At 34.7% G+C, this 23,239-nt stretch overlaps 1 protein-coding gene across 1 annotated transcript; it reads right to left on the reverse strand.

The window, feature by feature from the left end:
- Nucleotides 1-732: 732 nt before the first annotated feature.
- LOC128235793 (synaptogenesis protein syg-2-like) lies at nt 733-22,551 on the reverse strand. The gene is made up of 17 exons (XM_052950588.1): nt 22,457-22,551; nt 16,149-16,421; nt 15,829-15,932; nt 13,400-13,577; nt 12,921-13,253; nt 12,120-12,419; nt 11,591-11,908; nt 10,532-10,810; nt 9,703-10,014; nt 8,427-8,705; nt 6,639-6,923; nt 6,116-6,448; nt 4,680-4,985; nt 3,473-3,622; nt 3,187-3,208; nt 2,743-2,831; nt 733-752 (listed from the first exon to the last, which is right to left on the reverse strand). The coding sequence occupies exons 1-17, from the start codon at nt 22,536-22,538 to the stop codon at nt 733-735; spliced, it is 3,663 nt and encodes a 1,220-aa protein (XP_052806548.1). The 5' UTR covers nt 22,539-22,551.
- Nucleotides 22,552-23,239: the final 688 nt, after the last annotated feature.

Below are 23,239 nucleotides of genomic sequence, written 5' to 3' on the forward strand. Positions count from 1 at the left end.
TTCTGTATATGCATTTAAGGTTTTAAACTACATATTGAAAAACATTTTTTTTATTTTTTTATTTTTTATTATTATTATTATTATTTATTTTTTTCAAATCGACTATAAAAACGGTAGGGTCGGCGCCTATTCGGTAGGTAGGGTCGGGTTACCCTAACCAAATGTATTTTTTTGTAGGCCTAAGGGTAAATGAGATTTTCAATATTGCAATGACAAACTATGGCGAAAATAGTTCACTAAAATAGCAAAATACAACACTTATTCGTTTTTTCAATCAGTCAATCTGTAAATTAATGTAAATCTTTCAAACTCTGTTCAAAAGTCAAATCTGTTGTTCGCATAACATTTAGACAAAGAAACACTTGTGCAAGTTTTAAAGCCATAGGTGTAGCAGGAAAAGGCATTTATGTGACGGACGTGTTATTTATAGTTATTGAATCGGTGCGTTTAAAAGTAATAAGTATGTCAAATGACAAACACATAATTTCCTAAATAGGTGAATATTAGACTCGCATAAATTGTCCCAAACTTATTCATACTTTACATGTATTATCCTATTTCACATATTTAACATTGTATTGAAACAATACGAGGACAGGGTTAATATATGGCAGACACATTTGGACATTGGAAGTGATTTGGAATGTGTATTTTGTACATGAATACAATTGTATCTCTTACATTATACGACACATTTATGACTTTTAAAAATATAATCATGATATTTTATTCTTACCCATTGTTTCCATTTTCTGAAAAAAATATAACGATGGAAAGTAATTACAATCACAGAACATATACATTGCCTTTTGAATTTAATTGCAATTTCAATGTATACTTAAATGTTCATTTAACAATTCCATTTCAGATCATTGAAGTGTAAAATAGGGTCTGAAAACAGAAAAATGACACGAAAGTAATAAGTACATACAAAACTATTCAAATGAAATGATGTTATATGACTACTATAAATACTTATAATTATTTTCCTTTCAAATATTAATGGGCTTCCACATTTTGTTCTAGAAATGTATTGTATTGGTAAGACATCCTAGTCCCTTAACAAAGTTCAACACAAGTGAAAGTGCTGCAAATGCGGCGTCATTTCGTTACAAATGATAACAAGATTCAAGGATGCACACCCCTAATGAGAACCTCATTTGAAACTCTTCAAATTAAACGCTTTAGCCTCTGATTTAAAGCACAGGACTACATTTTTTTAGGGTTTTATGGTAATTAATTCCATGTTTTACATAAATATAAGCTTTGTCTCTTCGAAGAATTTCTTTCTTGCAGTCATGGCTGGAATAGGTGGTTGGGACGTTCAAACCATTTTTTTTTAACGAGACGGTAAAAAATTCTGATTTTTTTTGCATGATGTTAGAAAAAAAATTAAGGTTTATTTTTAAAAAGGAAAAAGTCGTAAATATTTCTAGAACTTATTGATTTTGCTTCGAAACGTCAATGTTCCAATTTTTATGCTTCAAAACAGTGTGATTGAAAACCATATTTCCGTATAGTTTGAATATATATCAATATATTGATCATTGATAAAACATGTTCTGGAAGCAAATGTATCTTTTCTTACACTGATATCAAATTATTACCAAAATGTTGAAAACTAAATGAATAAAGGATTTGTATTCTCTAGGGTTAAGTCAAATTGTTATTTGTAAGTATATTTCTTTCAAATAATGTTTTTGAAACCAGGAAATTATACACATTAAGTAATTAACAAGCTGATCATAGTTTTGAAATGATGACTATTATAAGAAAAAACGGGATTGATGTCATTATCGGGGTATGAACGCAGTTGGGCTTGTTGAAGCGTGTGGAGTCCAAAGGACGTCTTGTTACTTATATATACACCACAAGTTCTTTATTTCCTTTAAGAGTTGATAAAATTACTTCATTTCAGTTAGGAAAATATTTCAGTCATTCTTTCTTACGATTATGTACATAGAACGACCCGATCATAACCGGAACCAGTTAACCATATAACGTCACAATAATGATCACTTCAAGTCACTTTAAAACGAAAAATTGAAACGTAAATGACCACGATACATTCAAGATATCATTAATTAACACTTTCTTACAAGTTGAATTACGAATTTCCTATGACGCTGACACCATACATGTTTATAAATATAATATGGGTCGCAATCCGAACTTACCCCACTTATCATCAGAAACTATTCGCCGAAAGGCAGTTCTGTTTAGGAATGGAAGATAACCTGTTCCTGTTGTAAATATTTATCGTGCAATGTGAGCTGCACAAAACATCAACGGATTGAAGATGCTACATTTAAATGAATATTAAACAGCTTTTGCTTGACGCTTGGTGGAGAAAATATATACGATTGACGCGGTTGCGGTCTTTCTGAGGGAAGAGATGATATATTTAAGGAATGAGTTATGTTTATAAATAACTTAGTTAGATGAGTACTTCAAAATCTCATCCAGAACATTGATGTTACACGCATTCAAAAACAAATAAATATATTACTCGGTTGATGTTAGAACTGGGTATGTTTACTTTGCCCACAGCGACCGCTTTCTCGCTCGCAAGATAAACTGCCCTCATCTCAGCACCAACCATGTATTCGCCATATACGTTGTATATGCGTATGGCGCAAGGTTACGAACAATGCGTTTGCTACAACAGTTGCTGCCTAATGAATGTGTATAATAATCAAAGATAACACAATACAGAACTCCAACATTAAGTTTTATACTAACTCAGAGCATCGTAGACTGATGTTCCCGTTGTCATGGACACATCCTCGTAAGTCTGGGCAGCGTCGAAACTAGGATTGAAAGCGCCGGATCTAAAGAAAAAACAATTATCATTGTGTACACTGACTTACTTTGAAAAAACTTAACATAAATCGTATACAAATGACCTCATTGATTTCCTCATTTATTTCACCATAATTCAATTTCTTTTAACACTCACTGCTTAAACAAAGTTATGTGTAATTTCAATTCAAATCTATATTTATGTGCACTGAATTTTGCATCGCAACTGCCTTGTACACAGAACTATTACAAACAAACTGACAACGATGATAAATAAAATCATTTCTAACCTCGATTTAGCAAATAAAGATTCTAAAGACCAATAATGTAGTTACTGTAATGTTACAGTTACACGGAATTACAAATATATGTACTAGTACTTACATCGATGTCTCAGAAGGGCCTTCTGAAAATAAATTAACATAGTTTGATCCGTTTAAACATGTTGTTGTACTCCTGCTTAAGATACAGACATGAATCAAATCGGTTATGTCTTGTAAAGTTTTCATAGAAAGCAAACATGCACTATCACATCTAGTTTTTAATTTAAAAAAATGCGTTTTTTAACGGTTCATACAAGGACATTTACTGCCATACAATTACTTAATGGATAAGTAAGGATGGCGGGATGGGGTGATCGGGCTAATGATTTAATGAAACTGCTTCGAACCTTTTTTTCTTGTTACGAACACGTTGCAGTGAAATTCGTATTTCCGTCTGATAATGACAACGAGGACAACTTTTGCCACGACTGTTGCAAGAACTCCACCAATCGCCCCTCCAATAGAGGGGCCAGCATTTGGACTTTTCTCTGTCGTAACTGAAATACAGATTTGTTCGAACGTTTTGCGCATGTTGGGGCAGCTCTGAGGTAGAGAAAGTGTAAACTTGTTTAATCACCCAGATAATTATTTACTTAGTTTGTATTGACCGTAGCCAGTTAGTTACCTCAACTTTAACCATTAACGAGTTGAACTTGAATGGATCATGGAAGTTGAAGTAATACGATATAAACTACAGGGGCAATATCAAGACCCAATACCATGACGATGTCCTTTTTCAAAGACTCGATGTTACCCTAAAGTCAATGAGGGACCCACAGACTCACAAAACAGACAATTCTACAAATTGTACAGCAAAAAATATACTGATCGGCCTTAACCATTCCTTGCAGTAAATCAGACATTTAAAAGATATGACATGTAATTCTTAATAATCTGGCATAAAACGCGTCAAAAGGTCAAAGCATATTTCTTTTCTGGCACTATTGAAAACTCATTTGAAATGAAGTTAAACATGTAAAACATATAATAAATAAAAAAAATTGTTTAACCAGTTCGTTTATGTTGTATCTGTTCACTGCATGTGTATATCCTAGTGTGTTTACTTGTTCTTTAAACTGCATGCTTATGCCATTGTATACACAACTGTTAAAAAATAATAAATAAAAACTTTTAATTTCGATTTTATTCTTATTAGTTACGGCTATCACAGAGTTAAATAGCAATACGGTTAATTGGGAGGCTTGAACGGGAACGAAGTCATATAAGAATACTTTAGCTACAAGGTATGTTCCTGTAGTTCTCTTAGCAGTTTGAAGTTGGTGCATGTTGTTGCCTGATTAAAATAAATGAGACGTCCGAGAACTGCTTGAAACGTAACGCATATCACCAACGACGATGATTGTTATTGCAATTTTGATGACGCTATTTGATAGAAAATCAGTACTTTTAGCGCACAGCTACAGCTTTTTGAAGTTTGTTTTTTAAATAAAAATTCTGCGTGTAGTTCAACGCACTGATACAATTTTAACCATTGTAACAAACAATGTATCAAATACATGAAATGTTCATAGCAAACGCAGAAAAAACACTTACCACTGTCTAATAGTGTGACATTGAAAATTCTCGTATATCCACTTTTTCCTCGATTGTTTTCAGCATGCATTCGTATGTAATATAATGTTCCTGGTTGAAGTTGTTGCAACGGTGTGTTTACTTCATTCTTGTCTTCATTTTTGCCTTCATTCAATATTAATTTAACTTCCCAACGATGACTGTCGACACTGACTTCAACATATACACTCTGATTGAACCCGCCATGAAATCCTCGAGTCCATGTCACCACCACTGAAGTTTGTTGCACGTTGTTTATGGAGATGATTTTTAGGCGACCTGGTGGACCTGTTGGTATTCAAAATGTTTTTTTTTTATTTTCCTAAAATATGCAAACAACCTGATTTATATTTTATAGTGTTTATGGCAATTGGAGTTTTTGTATGAGATTAATAACATTAATGCTATTCTACTGGCTAAAAATAAATCAAATAATATTAGTCATAATTTCCCCTTATTTGACAATGACGCCACCTTTAACACACTATTTAAAACCTATAAATATTATTATTTCCATTTGTTTCTGACTCGCAAATCGCGTGGAATAACGATCTTTAACAGAATATTTAGATGACGAGAGATCACTATCAGTTTTATTTGCAGTATCTGTACTACGTTAAGTAATTAGAGAGATTATCAGGGGGTCCAACGTGTTTGGTGTTTTCCGAAATTGAATTAAAGGAAATGTGTGATGCGAATAAAATGGCGGTGTTCGAAGAGATTTTATTGTTTTGGGAGGATATTTTCACCTGGTAAGTAAGTTTTATCACTTTTCTCGCAATATTAGTACGCCTACCCGGAGGCCACACGTGTGAGCTTCTCTCAGTTTTTAACGTATGTTTCTAGAGGCATTAACAAAAACTTTATTGAATGTATAAGATGAGCGATTGCTTGTTTCCAAAGTGAAAATAGAAAATTGCGTGACTTGAAACTGTGTTTTTAGTTAAAGTGCACCTTTCTGGTACCTATTTTAGCTATTTTTCGTTGATTTTTGGCATATTTGTTATTTTCGAAGGTAAGTGCACTTACATGGACACTATACGGCCGATTTTTCTATGTTGAAACACCTTTTATGTTGGGCGAGGAAGTTTTATGCAGTTTTGTGTGATGCAGAATCAGAATAATCGCGTGTTAATAAAAATGTAGTTAAGACACGCACTGTAAGACATGTTATTTTTCATAACACTATGGAATTTGTAAGTCAAAAAAGAACATCGCCATTTTATTCCGCATCACATTTCGTTCACTTAAAATTCGGAAAACAAAAAATACGTTGGACCCGTTGATTATCAAGAACCTAAACATTATATCTATATTAACAGAAAAATAAGTAGAACCCCATCAATGTTCGAAGCATCCAATGGAATCTTTCACAGATTAACACCATATTGCATACATGTTATGAGATATTCACAAACCTTCTGGTATAAGAATTAGAGAAAGACTCCGACTTCCAATTGAATTTCGAACGAAAAGGTTGTATGTTCCGAGTTCTTCTTGTTTCGTTATATTCAGCTTAGTCCGTGCAAGAAAGCCAACAACTTTGATATTGTAACCAAAAACTTTTATTGTCACATTTTTAGGCATTATCGTCGTAAATGCAATATCTGATATTGATTTAGAGTTTTCATTTGTAATATTGACTGCTTCTTCTAAAGCATTAGAGAAAAATTCAAACGAAAATTCCGAAACTTTTCCGATCTGAACTGCAACGTTAATCGTGGTTTGAGCGCTTGCAATAACAGGAAAGGCTGAAAGCAAAATCAAAGCTTATGATCAAGTCATAGCTAGTTTTGACTAGCGACGGTAAATTACATATTTCAGTTACGTTTTAATATATATTGAAGCTGCTTAAAAATGTTGGTAATTCTTTAAAAATAATACACCATTGAACATACATCAGGACAAATAGTTGTTCATGCATATACAATATAAGCGTACACAGAATGTTGAGTTGAGCCTGTCCTTTTCCCACACTAGGGTTCCTGCTGTACGGAACTCCGTTCTCCACTTTGCATGTGTAGACCCCGCTATCCTCGTACGTAAGCCTTGTCAGTGTGAGAATGTTTGAACCCGAAAATATTCTGACCAGTCCGTATCCCGGCCACACCTGCTCCCACGTCGTATACGTGTACGTTGCAGGAACACCAATTGGATTGCATCGTACATCAACTGACGACGCATTGACAGTGGTATTCTGTGCAACGACAATAACGTCTGGTGCGTCTGTGAATAGAACGACTGAGACAGTTAAAACTGGACAATGATGAATAAATGTCAGATGCCGGTAACATCATCATGTTATTTATGCTGTGCCGTTTACTTCTTGGACATTTTATTTGTGTTTCTTACAACTGAAAGCAAAAGTTGTTTTTTAATTTCAGTCTAACGGAATATAAAAACAAGTACATAGTTAAGCATAGTGTAAAAAAAACAAAGTATAAGTTGTACTCCAACATTGATTCCTTTATTTTATGATTTTCCATGGGTATGTTATTCTAAACGTAACCAGTACAAAACTCAACAAGAATTACACCCACCCCCTTTAATCTTAGCTTTAAGCTGTTGACTTTCCTTTTTTGTAACAAAACATTCCGCATCCTGCAACATGTAGTAAACCCATGATATGATCCATTATGTAACATTTCAATAAACTGTAAATCAATAATTATTTAAAGCGTTTGAATTGAATATGCAGTTATAGTTTCCATTAAAAACTTATGTAATAATTGTTGTCTTCCTCGAAGAATATGATAGCAGAATGGTCGAAGGATTCAAACAATGGTTAAATACATAATTCCACAATATGAGGCATGTCTGTGTTACAAAAATTGGAACGACGTGTTAGGTTAAGGCTGGTTTTGATCCAGAATGAAAAAATAACCCAAAACGATATAATCAAATAAGTCCTTATATATTCCTTTATATTAGTGCTAAGCCATTGCGTTAATTGCAATCTTTTTTTAAAGATTATTTGTGGTACTGAACGATAGTTATTGAAAGATATTTCATGCAAATCTAGTATAAACATCCATTGATATAATGCGCTATCAAGCAAACATACTCTTCACTTACATTTGACGTATTTTTAAACATGTTGACATCATAACAACTGTTTGTCGTACATCGTTATTGTTACCCGACATTAATCTCATGTGCTGTGATTATGCTGTGCTCTAGCGAATTGCTAATTTACCAACCAGCACATCATTTGACGCCATCCGGCCGCGTATAAACGAATACATCTATACAATTTCCACTGGACATGTGTTTTTGGATACTTTCTTTAATAGTAAATAAATGAATAATGAATATTTATCAATAACACATTTCTTTCAACTGTTCTTTGACCATGTTGTAAAGGTACCGTCTTGATATCTATGAATAGACAAAAACGCCGATATGAAATATAATTTAGAAAGATATGTTTTGGATTATTCGCTGACTTTTCTATGAATCAGGCAAAACATTTGCTTCGTAATCGCTAAATATTAACGCGCATACCTGTCGTAAGTTTTAACGATAAGAAACACAGGGTACAAGTCCATCGCTTAGCGAAATGCGTTACAAATAGTCTTGTACAAATAACAAGTACTGACATCTGACGGCGATCTGAGTATTCTTATTCTGACCTGACGTAGATGTATAGTTCTCGACGGTGTTTGTACTGCGCTCTAGCGATCTCTGCCGTTTACCAACCACCCCTTCATATGAATATCAGCTACTTACATCTGACGACGATCAGGGTATCGTTGTGCTTGTTGCCTCCATAATTGTTGTTTGCCGTGCATCGATACTGGCCGGCATCCTCTCTCTGGGTAGTGCTGATCGTGTACTCTAGCGAGTTACTGCCTCTAGTCAACCTATTTGTCGGTAAGGCGCTAGCGCGGTCGACCCTGGTCCACGTGATTGTGGACGGTGGTTTACTGTCGACAGTACAGGACAAGGAGCCTGATTGAGTCTCGTCTATCTCAACTGACCCCGTAGTCACGGAAACGCTAGGGTCGTCTGAAGAAAACAACAATATTAATTTTAAATGCTTGTGGTGAAATGACAATACGTATTCATTTAACGAATGTATCATTGGAACTGTTTAAAATATAATTACGCATATTATAACTTAATACTATATCAGAATCAGAAACGCAAATACTGCAAAACTTAAATATACGCTCAATGACAATGGCCCATCTGAGTATCAACGGTCATGGTAGTTGTAACTTCACCCACAGCAGAGCTATTAAGATGATACACGAGCGCCTCAGTACGAGTGTATACTTTTGACCACGAAAAAAAGTTTGTGTAGTAGCTGACTTATACAATGTTTTTCATTCCAATGTTCAATAACTAGCGTGCATTGTGCTAGTGAAATGCGTTGTAATTTATCCGCGAAATAGTTATTGCACGGTTAAGCTCCGTCTACTTGTCACCGGTGCGATGTGGGAATAATGTATAGACGGAAACAAAGATATCACTCTACACGTAATGTAATTGTATCAGGGTAACACCATGTTGTCAAGAACAACGTGCATTAATAAGTGTTTATGTAAGTGAATAGCATTGTAATTATCCACGTGATAGTTATGGCATTGTTAAGCTGTTTTGCATATTTGTTACCGTTGCGATATGGGAATTAATGTATAAATGAAAATAAAGACAATACTCAACCGTCTATCAGTATCGAATATGTGGATTTTATGAAATAATGCCCATGATTTGTATAAATTGTATTCTCGTATATATGCACATGCTTAGTTGAATCATACACATTAACTAATGGACTATGCATGGGACGCGTTATTAATCAAGGAATGTGGAATAGAGAACAAATTATGTAAAGTCTGTTCCATAAATATAAGGACAAAACGTTAGACACCAAGCCCTTGTGGACAGACAAAAAGAAACCCAGATTAAATAGAACTCTTTGCCCGAATTGAAAGATAGTTGATATTGTTAAAACTAGTGTCGTCCCATGTTTGTCTCAACATACGTTCACACAACTCACATTTTAGATCAAGTGCAACTCGAGCCCACTGGGCAAGTGAGCTTGACATTTCGTTTCCAGCTCTACACTCCACCACATGACCGTCCATCTCCCGCGTGGGAACAAACTCTAGAATTTGTGACGTGATTTTCCCGCCATATTCCCCTCCAGTACTCGTTAACGGCTTGCTACTGGTAACCAATTGACTGTCACGATACCACGTGATGCTGGAAGATGGATTTGAAGATCCAGTGTTGCATGTTAAATTCACTTTGTTTACGCCATTGGCATAAATGTCTGTAGCTCCGGTGATTGTTGTATTCAGTGCTGGAACTAAAGTCGTGGTGTAACATATTAGTCCGCATTTTTTTGTTGTAAAACATTTTTGTCAGGGAAATAGTCAGAAATTATGTTCTGCTTATAATAGACGCATCAATTAGTAACTTGATACGTTCTAACAATGAAATTAAAAGAAGGGTGCATAAACACATTGCATAGACTGTATTAAATTAAAACATTTTAAAGTTAGGACAACTGATACCTGAACCTATGAATGTAAAATATGTCACCAAATTTTGCCTGCTTTACTAAATTGAGACTGATCTAACAGTTTTATGATATATTGCATTTTTGCCACGTATACGAGAGGTGATCATGGACGTTTTAAGAACATTATTTTAAATTGTGTAAACGTTAGAATTAAAGAAACCTAAAACTTTAAATGTAAATGATGGCACTTATTCAGACAGTTAGTAACTTGATATATTGCATCATTGAGAGGTATCGAAGTATTTAGTTGTTTTTTTCCATTTTACCATTAAATATCAAAAGTTATGTGAATCAAACGTACATTGTACAGATAAATGAACGTGTTTTGCATCAGCATTTCCTACTCCATTCTCTGCACGACACTCGTAGCGACCAGCCTGTTGCCTAGAAACCACTGGGATGACGTAAGTACCCGAGTTGTCATCAAGCGTCCCAGTGACCTGGTGAAGAAGGGTTGTGTTACCTTCTTTATACCAGCGAAAGGTGGCGGGAGGCTTGCTCCATGCCTGACATTTGAGTGCAAAGTTTGTATCTCCTTCTCTTGCCGTTTGGTCGATCATTGATGAAATAATTGCACTGTCTGTAAAATAACATGACAAGCACGTGTGCATAGTGTTTTAACATGAAGTGATCATATGAAAGCATGTTTCTATCATTAGTTCGAGAAAATGAGATATTGTGTGCGTGAGTTTCACACAGAAACGCACAATAAAGGTTGATTTTAAGTAGATTTGAAATAATTGAATTAAATAATATAAATAATGTTGTACTTGCTACTATAATGATATCAAAACACATTGTAAGCGAAATGCATTTACTCAACACTTACAAACAAACCTTTTTATCATCGTTGCGTATGTTTTCGAAAGTTTAACTATTAATTTTTTTCTATGATTTTCAGACACATTTATGTTTGGACCTCGCAACTGCAGTTGTAAGAAACGTTCATATACATTTTGAAATTCCTAATTTTCAGCGAAAACGCTTATTTCGCTTTTGCCTTAAAAACAATGCTTTATGATGAAACCACAATCCTTTTTGTCAGATAACTGAGATATTCATAACGTTTATATAAAGTTCAAACGAATGTTGACTATTAAATGTGACCGTCTAACATTAACACTTGGAGGAGAAACATTTTTATTATCAAAAACTTTGCTTCTACATTAAATGAAACACGTATATTATTTTCACGCTGAGCTGTTTGATGTAACGTGATTCTCCCTTGTTTGGTTTGAGATGTTATCATTCAAGCACAAACTTCGAGCAAAACACCGTGAAATTAAATCGATTTTAAACATAAATTCAAACACTTATGAAAATGTGGTTTAGATTGGTTGTAATTAATAAGCAGACGTACAGTGAAGATTAAGATTGATGGTGGCCGACTTTTCGTTGCCGATGTTGTTGCTAGCAGAACATGTCACCGATTGGCCTTCATTGTAACGCGTCGGATATATATCCAGTGTCTGCTCCCTTGAAACGCCGTTAAACTGTCCTTCTTTGTCTGTATACGGCTGGCTGTTTGAAATGACGTCGCCACCTAATGTACCGTTATACCATTGTATCGTTGGTGCCGGGTTGGATGACCCCACCTTACAGGTCAAAATAAGACTGTGTTTCCCGTCTGCATTGAAGTCATTTGTGTTGCCGGTCAGGTTGACATTTAGAGGGGAAACTGTATCAGGAAAACTGTCACAACATTTGGTGTTCTTATTTTGAAATGAAATCGATTAGAGCAAATATAACGAAATGGAATGTAAATAATATTTTCTGTTACTTGACGCTAGCATTAGCATGAAGATCAATGAATTGATGCGTACTCTTATGATAAAAACATGGAATTCACATTATAAATCTTACATGTCATGGTAAAAGATTTGACTTACATGTCACATTAAGCACAGCGGTCCGATATATGGGTGTTACAAGTGACCTGTGAGAGACGAAACATTGAATTGTCTTCCCATTGTCTGCCTCAGTAACTGCACGTGTGAAAGTTGATACTGCAGTGTACGTGTATGTTGTGTCGTCTATGCTGGTTGTCACCTGAGGTGAAGTGGTGGTACCATTGTATGACCATGTCAAACCTGCGGCCGGTCTTCCTCCGCTTGCCGTACATATAACACTGACTGAAGAACCAGACACCACAATAGCCAACTGAGATACACTGACTTGCGAAGGGGGGACTGAAAAACAAATATACACTGGCATGATAAGAAGGCACTGAACATGTAGATACATACTCACTTGTTACAAGGGGATGGGGGCACCACACTGAGACACACAGATACAGATAAGGAAAGTATGCGTTAAATGATCATTTGACATCCATATCTGAGAAAAAAGATTTAAAAGAGAAGATCTTAACATGTTTATTTTTACCGTTCCGATCCTTGGTATTAATTATGCAATTTTATGCACATGGTGTGTACTTTTTCTCAATAGAATACGTTGAAAACAAAGTTTCGGCTATGTTTAAGATTCGGTTAATAGTATCCATTTTATTGCTGTACCCATTTGCATTGATGATAATGATGATGATGATGATGATGATGATGGTGATGATGATGATGATGATGATGATGATGATGATGATGATGATGATGATGAAAATGGGAACAATATAACAACTAATCCAATTGAGTATTATTTGTTCACATATATAGGCTAATACTAGAATGTCTTACAGATTAACCAGAGTGGAACACAGCTCCCACGACTGCCTTTGTAACCATTATCCGCATTTGGATAGGACGAGTTGCAGCATAATATTTTCAAATCGTCTATGCGTGCTGGTTGTGGCATGGTATACGTCACGGCAACTGTGTACAAATCATTATGCATTGTTCCTGTGTTCGCCGATGCCCGTTGCTTACCGTCAAAGTACAATACGACTGTCTGAACGGGATAGCCACCGGAAGAGGTACATATCACATTCAATGGGCTCCCCACATCCCCACGTAAAACTACCTGGTTATATTCGTTGGCGATGTTTGAAAACGTTGGAGCATCGGGAGTGGCTGAAACGCACAGATTGTATAATAATACTAGGAAATTAAAAAGTATAGATTTCTAGCCTGACTGTGCCATTATTCATCACTAATACAGCTATGAGTCAATCTTGGCTTGTTTCAAAACTTTCACTGTTTTTACTGATGAAACATACCTATCCGGAAAGTGCCACTGATAGTATTAGCTGTCAAGGTTGTTACCACTGCTCTATACGTGTACTGTCCGTCCGCCAACGAAGAGTCTGAGGTCCATGTGCAGGAAAAATAACCTTCGAAAGTTGGACTATGAATGCATGTAGGAGTGCCACCGAGACTCGTTGAAGATCCACCACTCTGGAACGATACAATATTGTTCCGATTAGCATATATGATAATGTGTTAATAACACAATGGGAACTACAGATTACCAATACAGCAGCCCAATATTTAATTATAACATAGTTTAGCTATACCAACATTGTCGAGCATGCAGATAACACCGGCAAGGCGGCGCATCTCAAATGTTGCTTTCAGGGAAAACATAATGATTGTGTTTGGCAAAATGAACATAAATATACTGAACCAAACTCATTACCTATCAACTTATACTCTAATATTTTATTTTATTGACAATACCTTGTTAATTTATTGTAGCAGTGTAGTTTCTTAACCGTATATTGCGGACATTCAGATAATATTCTTTTTGATAGAACAATTACACGCGGCTTATCATGTGTTTGAGTTTTTGAGTTCTAAAGGGCATTAAAATCAGGTTAAGTGATTCATGTTGACGATTAATGTGTTTAATGCATCCCGTGAAAGTCATAAACGCTTAAGTCGAGGCTGGATTTTTAGTTTGATTTGATAAGTTTGCCATAGAAAACAGATCTCCCCTAATCTCCTAGAATTAATCTTGCTCGAAATGTAGCTAATACTTTATACATTTTATATCGCACAAAAATGTTGCCTTAATTAGATGTTTTTTTCAGTAATAACTTAAGCATTTTGAGTTTGGTTCAGTTTATAATGCAAAACTATCACATGTTGGTTTATTGTAACTCATTTGATTAACAATTCGCGTTCCCTAGTTTTTTTTATCTAATTTTGACGCGTTTTAAGGGCTGTTTTTTACGGATTTCGCTCCTTTTTCTTGAATAAGTTTCCATTTTGGAAGTCTGAAGAAACTTGACATACGAAATCACTCGCACGCTGCATTGTTTGGAAAGCAGCTTTGTTACATATCACTTGTCGGAGTGTACTATAGAACCCAGCTTGATTTTGGTCACTTGTGTAAGATGTGCTCATGGGTACTTATTGTACGTAAACGTTTGGATTTATGTTAACATTCTAATGCAGCGTTTTGACCGTATCTCTCTGAAAATCAGTACAATTGCGGAAGATACTGAGATCAAAACAAAGCTTCTAGGTCAAATCATTGAGACTTGTTTGTAAATACTCTAGAGGCCATAATTTTAATTCGATTGTTATGAAACTTTATCAAAAGGTTTATGGTGAGAAAACGTATGTAGAGTTCAAAAAATGGGTCTTACATAAATTACACGACTTTTAAGGACCCTTTTTAACCAAATAAAATAGATGATTTAGGTTAAGAGTAGTTTACTTTTTCAACAAAAGAAAGACTGGTATAACCCTCTTAAGTTACATGATTACGGCATGTTAATTGAATTTGATCAAAAAGTTTGTATTGATAACATCTAGGCCAAATACGACATGTGTTTGAAAAGGTTGAAAAAACTTCGTTGAAACATAGTCATACACGGTTGTCCTGGTAATATAAAGACATATAACATGTACATGTCGGAGGAAAAGAGGTCACAAGGTGAGATTTCCCTGGGTTATCAAGGTTTTGATGTCCCTGTCCACACTCTAGAGGAGATGTGTTTGGGCAACCTGAATACTAAATGCTCGTCTTAAGGTTTTCGAGCCGATGAATGTCAGTCCGTTATATACGATATATGTGTTACACACATCCTAGAGACAATGAACTTATATACCTTGCTATTAATCATGCTTTTCATGTCTATCCTTTTAACGGCATTACGTTAAAACTGTAGAATTTCCAATCGCAATGTACATTAATGGTATTCAATAGTTTGCATGCGGTAATAGTTATACTATGTCTAGGACTTAGTCAACAGATTGTTCTACAATTAATCGTGCTTATCAATTCTATAAATTAGAAAGTCATTCTATGGTCACACAATGTGTATTATTAGAAAGTAGTATATAATAATTCCTAGGACAAAACCAAACTTTTTCATCATCAAGATCAACGGAATGTACGTTCTACACTAATACAAACCGTGTCAGACAATTCAAGAGATTAAAAGTAATTCGATGAAAGCTGTAAAGTTATTTTGAGTAACACAGTTATAGTAATGTACGGACAAACAGGGCGGCACACTAACGGACCGACTTGCATACCGACATAGTGACTATATGAAACCCATTTAAACTTTGTTTTGCTGGAGTTATACCATGTGTTTCGAGACCTGATGCATTGTATGCAATTTGAATTGATGATTTGTTTTAAATTAACACAACCTTCATATTTCCATAGGTAAATCATTTAAGATAAACATACCTCAACCCTAGCTGTAAGCGAAATATTTCCTGGATACACCTTTTCCATCCGTATAGTTAGTTTCTTTGTGTTTATAATTGTTGCAGCATACGACGTTACCTTACCTGAAAGATGATGATGTCTAGAAGATTCATGTTAGGAACTTTAATTGCAATCAAGTTTATGAACCATTATAAGCATGTTAACATAACTCTGATTTAATCAATGGTCAATATACCATAAGACGTAAACAGAAACATGGCAATTGTTTTGGGATACTAATACGCAGTTTCAGTACCCTTTCGAAAAAGAAAATATAAATTGGAAGAAGAATCACTTACATTCAAAAAATAAAGACACGCCCAAAGATGTTGGACTGTAACCAGCTGCACAGGTGTAGGTTCCTATATCATTGAGACTGGTGTTGTGTATGGTTACCACAAGAGTGATCCCAGATAAACTGCTACTATACTTAGGAAAGTTAGAAGCATGCGTTAGAAATTTTGAATCATTATGATAAATAGCCCAAAACGAGAATGGGTTAGCATCCGTACAAGTTAATGTTGTATCCTCTCCACAATTTGTCGGGGATGATATCGTCAATAATGCAGCATCTGAAAGAAAGAGTTGGATATCATCGGAAAATGGTAAATTGCATATTTTGTTATTATTGGTAAATTAATTAAAGAAATGTTATGGCCTTGTGTTAGTTAATATGATTTGTATTGCTTACTCTGGAAATCGATGATATATATTATCTATAAAAATAAATATGAATATACGTTAATACTTTCTTGAGAAATATATAAAACATGGTCACATGTGAAATATATTCTTTCTAACAAAAGAGTAGTGTCTTATATCAAATGAATCAAACTATTTATTTTAAATGAAAATATATAACTATTATACTATTATTAATTGGCTATTCCTTTTTTATGTCGAATTTTTGGAACACTGGGTTTAAGTTCATCTTTTATTCATTCTATCATTACGATAACTGACAATACAAGGGGTATTTTCTCAAAAAGAATTCGCGATTAATGACATTTGTGCTGAAAAGTTTCTGTTTACTTTTTGAGGTTTTGTTTATGATATTAGCAACTGTGAACGATGCTTTAAGGACAGATTGTACGTCTTAAAGATAACACGGAACTCCCTTGCAACTACAGTTCGTCCGCAGCCGATGGAGACCCGACTGAGGCCATCTATGTTACAACATGGCGGCGCATTGGAACCCAAAATCAGTCCTCGTGGTTACCACAGTATTATCGCATAATAATTTTAAATGACGTAAACATGTTAACCCAATAGCGGTTAATACCCTTTCTTGGTAATACAATCACACAGGGTGAGCGTGAGGTGATCACACCAATATGCCACACATATTGGTGCGGGAAGAATTTGATCACCTTAAATACAAACTAATTACAGCGTGTAGCTTTCAGATGTTATATGTGGACTGCCCCTTATATAGTTTAATTTATTCTGATTTTCATTAGGAGACGGAAGCTCACAGGGGTGATGAAAATTGTTTTGGTATTATAATAATTATACATACAATTAGATCAAATGAGTACTGCAGCTTCGATTGTGTATGCCTTTTTATGAATTCAACTCGCACATTTCATTGAATTCAGGAAAATTTACATTTGTATAATAATGTCAAAGACCAAACCCAGTAGTAGTGATGGTAAGATTTGAACCCAAGTCAGGATAGCCATACATTTAGAAGTTTTGTGCTCTTCACACCGCGCTTTTAACGTTTTTGTTAAAAGTGTTTACAGAAGATAAACGTAAATATGAAAAATGTAGCTTATATTCATGATATGTTATCCATTGTTAATTAAAGATCTTAAAGGATGCAAAATATATCAGTTATCATACGCATTGTGCCAAAATTGTATTCAGCAAACTATCTTTATTTGGAATATACAGTGGTCTGTGTCAACCATTATAAATTCAAATTTAAGGAAGTGTTATGTAAGATGATCGGGGGTTATGCAGACCATTTTTGGATTAGGGCACTTGTGGCCTAGTTTATAGCGATGCAAACGATTGCTGAATTTTCAGAACGAATACATGGGTTCACTGACGTAATGTATTCATACGCTCTATTTTGATTGGATTTCCGTTAGCGAATTTGAATAATCAAGTAGTAGTACCAGGACTGATAACAATGAAAACAGCAAATAAAAATAGTTCTCCTAACAAGACAAGCTAATTGTATGGTCTTTAATGAAGCACAAGAAATGTATAAGTAGAGAGTCAGTTAATCGGGTTAACTACATGAATGTTCTTGCATACGGTACTAAAATGCAGATAACAAAGGAAAAGTTTAACGTATAAATCAAGACGAAAACAGAATAGAAAAATGCAGATTATATGCAATAAGACTATGAACATGTTGGAAAAGTACACATCGAAATGTTCCCGTTCAATGCTCTGTATTGATAGACTGGTACCCTTTATCTGAAATGAAACCAGTATCAGCTGACCACCGCGCGGTGCCCGTCGCGCATTCGAAATGTCTTGTGAATACGTAAACCGAATCAAGCCTGCGGTCTAACTAGTAATCAACCAGGGAAGATGATTTAAAAAAGTTAGTGTTATCCTTTGTATAGAATGTTGGTATTTATTTATCAAAACGATTACCATTGTTGAATAAAATAACTTCAGAAGTCGGTCCCTGTCCTTTTTTTGGACACAATTTGCATGTTTCCATAACATGTTCTTTTCGATACAAAGTTTAATTGTTTAACTAATCATTGCATGACACTTAGCACTTTTTTTAAATGCAACATGTATTTTGGTATTCATTGTTCAAATACTATTAATGTAAACTAAAAACCATATGCCGTTTAACGTTATATTTTTTGGGAAAAGTAACTAAGGGTACCAGTCTACTGTATTGACCTCATTGACTCTGATCCGAGCGGCTGCATGATTCAGACATGTCATCACTACTTCCGGATGCTGATGATGTGAATTTTACACGTGTTTTATTGTAGAAATTTATCAATAAGGCCGCCATGGAATGATTACCACCATCATACGGTTTTATTTTCATCTTACCATGGGTAGCATGTTTAAATTGACACGTAAAATTACAAGCAATACAAGTTCGTTTGATCCCGACCAAATCATGTTATTTCAATTTTGCAAAATGGAGATAAGATAAAGAAATATCAAATATGCGCATACTTATTCATGAAGTTTCATGATGCATAGAAAAGTTTTGGAGCCACTTTTAGTGTAGGTACATAATTATTTTATTCGTTTTGTTCAATGACATTGTGATAAACCGTCGCCATTGGTAAAACAATATTGCCTGCTCAATTTTGATTTTCTCTCTTATAAATTATAAGGTTTTTGTTCTGGAGACACTATGCGCTCACTTTTTGTTTCCTAGCCAAGAATGATAATCCGTAATCAGTCAGAGACACAGTATCGTGATGCATTGTTGATAGATCAATATAAATTTGTTAAATATTTGAGGGAAAGGTATTTGGTAAAATAATTTACATGTGTAACTTTTGAGTTTTATTTAACAAAGCAGTGCTGAATATTGTGGAGTTAGAATTAAAGAATATATTTGACATTTGTATAAATCAGTCGACTTGTGGCGTTTAGGAAACAAAATACACATCAAAATACTCAATAAAGTTCCCTTATCACCCAATGTTGTGGCATAGTAAAGAAATGAAGATTTAACCTCACAACAGTCTTTCTAAAATGCTGTCCAGGCTTTTTTATGATTTAGAATAACTAACCTGGCGATGTCAAACCAGAAAACGTCTTGGCTTGAGATTGGATCATTATGCAACAGTCAATTGTAACCACGGCCCCACGTCCGGCGTATACCGGGGATTGTCGGGGAAATGGGCCGTGTTTTCACCTTTCAGGTGGCCCCGCAGTGTCGGGTCTTTGTAGAAAATATAAGTCGGATGGGGCTTAACCTAATGTGCCTAGGGTGCGGGGGCATTTGGCGGGGATTTTACCATCAGTTCATCCTCGCAGGGCGGAGATTTTAGCCAGGGTTGGCTGGACCGTAAGTAAAAGTCCCCGCTATTCCCTGGACCTGGGGGGGGGCGTGGTTACAATTGACTGGTGCATTAGCTTGTGTATTCTGATTCAGGGTTTGGGTGTGCAATTGACAAATTAACTCCAACCTGATCAGTTGATCCCTTAGTAAAGGCAATCCAACAAGTATGTTGAGGCAGAAGTTAAGAATATATAAGTTATACTTGGCAATCTAAATCAAAGATTTGAAAAAGGTAACCTGTATCAATAAATGCGAGTATACATAACTAACTGTGCAAGTCTTTATGTATCATCCAAATATGAGTACCTCGCAGGGTGAATGATATTTGTAAAAATTATACTAAGTGAGCTTTCAAGATTAGCTTTCCAATCGCATACACAATGCAGTTTGAAACCTGGATAATTAAAACAAATCTTGGTTGAAGATCATTACTATTAAGTATTTGATAAGCCACAGACATTATAAGGTGCAGTTTAAAGGGGCTGTACTCAGTATGATGAAAAAGCGAAAATAAAAGAAAATTGTCGAAAACTGACATAAACTTGGTGTCGATGTGTATAATGCATTGAAACTACTAACTGACGTACAACATAGTTTACATATAATTTATTTATAGCAGTTATTTCGTATGTGTCCATTAAGAAAAGATTACTAAGTATGTTACAGTACTGTTTAATTCGGAGTGCCAGAAAAGAAAGCTAGTTGATTCTACATTCAACGTCTTCTTTCTGTATGACACATTGGACCAGGAGAATCATGAACCTATAACCTTTTGCTACTATGAGATAGGGACAGTGACAGAGGACAATACAAGAATAGCCAACCTTTGTATTTATTGAGCCATCTAATGCATACAAATAAAGACGGAGAAAATAATTCTTCATTTTTCCAAACATCTTCCTCAGCATTTTGTATGTAGTCTGACATACATGTAGTTGTCTTTTACAAAGATTGTTCAAAGTTACAATGGCCCTGTGGTTTAAAGATGCTCTGTCCAAGGGGTAACATGTTTTGTATATAATAGGGTTATTATATAAAATACTGCGTTTTGATCAAGGAGGTTGTATTCGACTCAAGTAGATTTTTGCAGATTCGGATTTCACAAGGCGCATGCCGAGTAAAATCAAAATCTACAAAAATCCTTAAAAGTCGAATGTGACATTCCGCCATATCCGGATCAAAACGCAGTACTAATAGCCCTTTTATTATATACAATACTGGTTTGATCACTTAAAGCCACATCTTTGCATAATAAGTGTCATTTTAAGGATGCACTCTTTGGTTTAATGACGTCAATTTAACATTGCGCAACATACTTGTTATGACGTGACGTTACAAGAGTGGTCTACTGCCGTATTGTTCTGGAGCGAAATACGGGCTAAAGTATTTTGTGGTATGTATTGCAAGTGGATTGATGATGGGTATATAATAAAGAATATAATTATGTTTGGTATTCCATTCTCACTAGCAGTGTGATGTTCTTCTGATACCATTGTATGAAATTTGATGGTCAGTGTCATGAGCAGCACTTAGTTATCATGGTAACAATTTATATGAATGGAATACCAAGCACAATTAAGAGGGAGAAAAAAAATCTTCACTTTTCAAATAAAATCTACTTCCTTATAGCATTGTGTATGCAGTCTGACATAGGTGTACAATGTAGTTGTCTTTTACAAAGATTGTTCAAAGTATGGCCCTGTGGTTTAAAGCTGCCCTGAAAAAGGGATGAAAGGTTTTCTATATAGAATATAATTACATCAGACCTTTGATATAAAATGATTTGATTGAAATATCGTGTACATTGGTTAATATATGCCAATCATGTAGATTTATTTGTTTAAGTCTGATTTTACGACTGAGAAATTCAAAAAAACTATGACTTTATCTGATTAAACGCTTTACCCCCCCCCCCCCCCCCCCAACCCCCCTACACACACTTAACGAGACTCTTTGCAGCTTGCAAGCAGTTTTAGTCTAAAGTTTAAACTAATTTTAAACTAGCCCATTCAACAGTGACCCCTTGTGGTGTGATTTTTTTCAATGCTTAGAACATAGTTATCAACATTCCTCTAAACGAAGCCCTAGTTCATCAGTGCTTTCAGCACTTTCATTAATTTAAATCTCAAGATTTATATTGATTAACACCTCTTGTTTTATGGATACTTGAAGTAGGATTAAATGCTCAGTGACTCTGTATATTTTATACACTATTAGTTCTATTTTTAAATTTACAGGTTAGCTTTAGATGAAACGCGTAAAAACTAAATGCAATGTTTATTAAAACATTCAGCATTAGGAAGTAAATTAAGTTAGTTAAGCAATTGTGTTATAATTTGTATACGTAAGAGTACATCAATTCATGAATGACATGTTATACAGACGTTAAGTTATTATAATAAATATATTATATGTTCCTGTGTTAACATTGTATATACTTTTATTAAAGCTTAATGGGCGAATTAAAACATGGCTTTAATAGAAAAAACACGTAGTTTATTTTAAGTTACCTACGTCTAATTTATAATATATGTTTAGCGTAGTTTGCTGTCATATTCAACTTCGGTGCTAATGTGTTTATGCGAATTTTAAATCAGAACCTACCTGCACATTTTAAAGCCAAAACAATTAATTTCACTGTACAAAACAACCCTTTTATATACACCTTTTCCATATTCAAAATCATGTTTCACCTTGAAACTATCTTCTATTTGTATAATGAAATGGTTTACATATCTAATAGGAAGTAAACTATCGACGATTGTAACAAGTTTATCAAATACGATCGGGGTTTGCATATGTCTATATTAATTGGGGCAAAAATCATCATTTTAATTCAAACGACCTCCACTTTGCGTTAAAAATCCCGGATTGCGCAAACTCAAGAAACGCTTTAACATTTTTCATTGACTTAAGTGTTCGATAGAAGGCTGTTCTTTTGTTCGTGATTGTGTTTGAAAGTTACTCATAATGACCCGAAAATTTTAACGCTCGCAGTGTCTTTTTGCAAAACACGTTTAGAACAAAGCATCAAAATGTATTTCAGAGATAAATTCCCCGAAAGTGAAGTAATGTAAATCAATAAGTAAATTGAGTGTTTTTATCCGACTCTTTGACAATGATCTTATCAAATAAATACCTTTATCCATTTAAATCAACCATGCAGATACTGTTGTTTGCTATGATTGTCTGAATGATGAATTTCATGATAATGCATTTCTTAGAAGTTTCGATTCATCCTTATGTTAGAAAATATTAATCTTGAAAGTAATATTAGATACATATGAAATGAACTAACTCACAGATTTTAAGTTTGCGGCAATTTGTTAAAACATTGTGAAAATAAGGTTAGTTTACGTTCATGAACAAACTGCAAAACTGCCGTAA

Source organism: Mya arenaria, chromosome 5 (genome assembly GCF_026914265.1).
Source record: "Mya arenaria isolate MELC-2E11 chromosome 5, ASM2691426v1".
Taxonomy (NCBI): domain Eukaryota; kingdom Metazoa; phylum Mollusca; class Bivalvia; order Myida; family Myidae; genus Mya; species Mya arenaria.

Coding starts and splice junctions, on each gene's coding strand:
- LOC128235793 (XM_052950588.1), bottom strand. CDS start 22,538: ATGATTTTGAATATGGAAAAGGTGTATATAAAAGGGTTGTTTTGTACA. Junction 4,986..6,115: donor TCTAATTCTTATACCAGAAG/GTTTGTGAATAT, acceptor GAATACCAACAG/GTCCACCAGGTCGCCTAAAA. Junction 3,623..4,679: donor TGTCACACTATTAGACAGTG/GTAAGTGTTTTT, acceptor TCTGTATTTCAG/TTACGACAGAGAAAAGTCCA.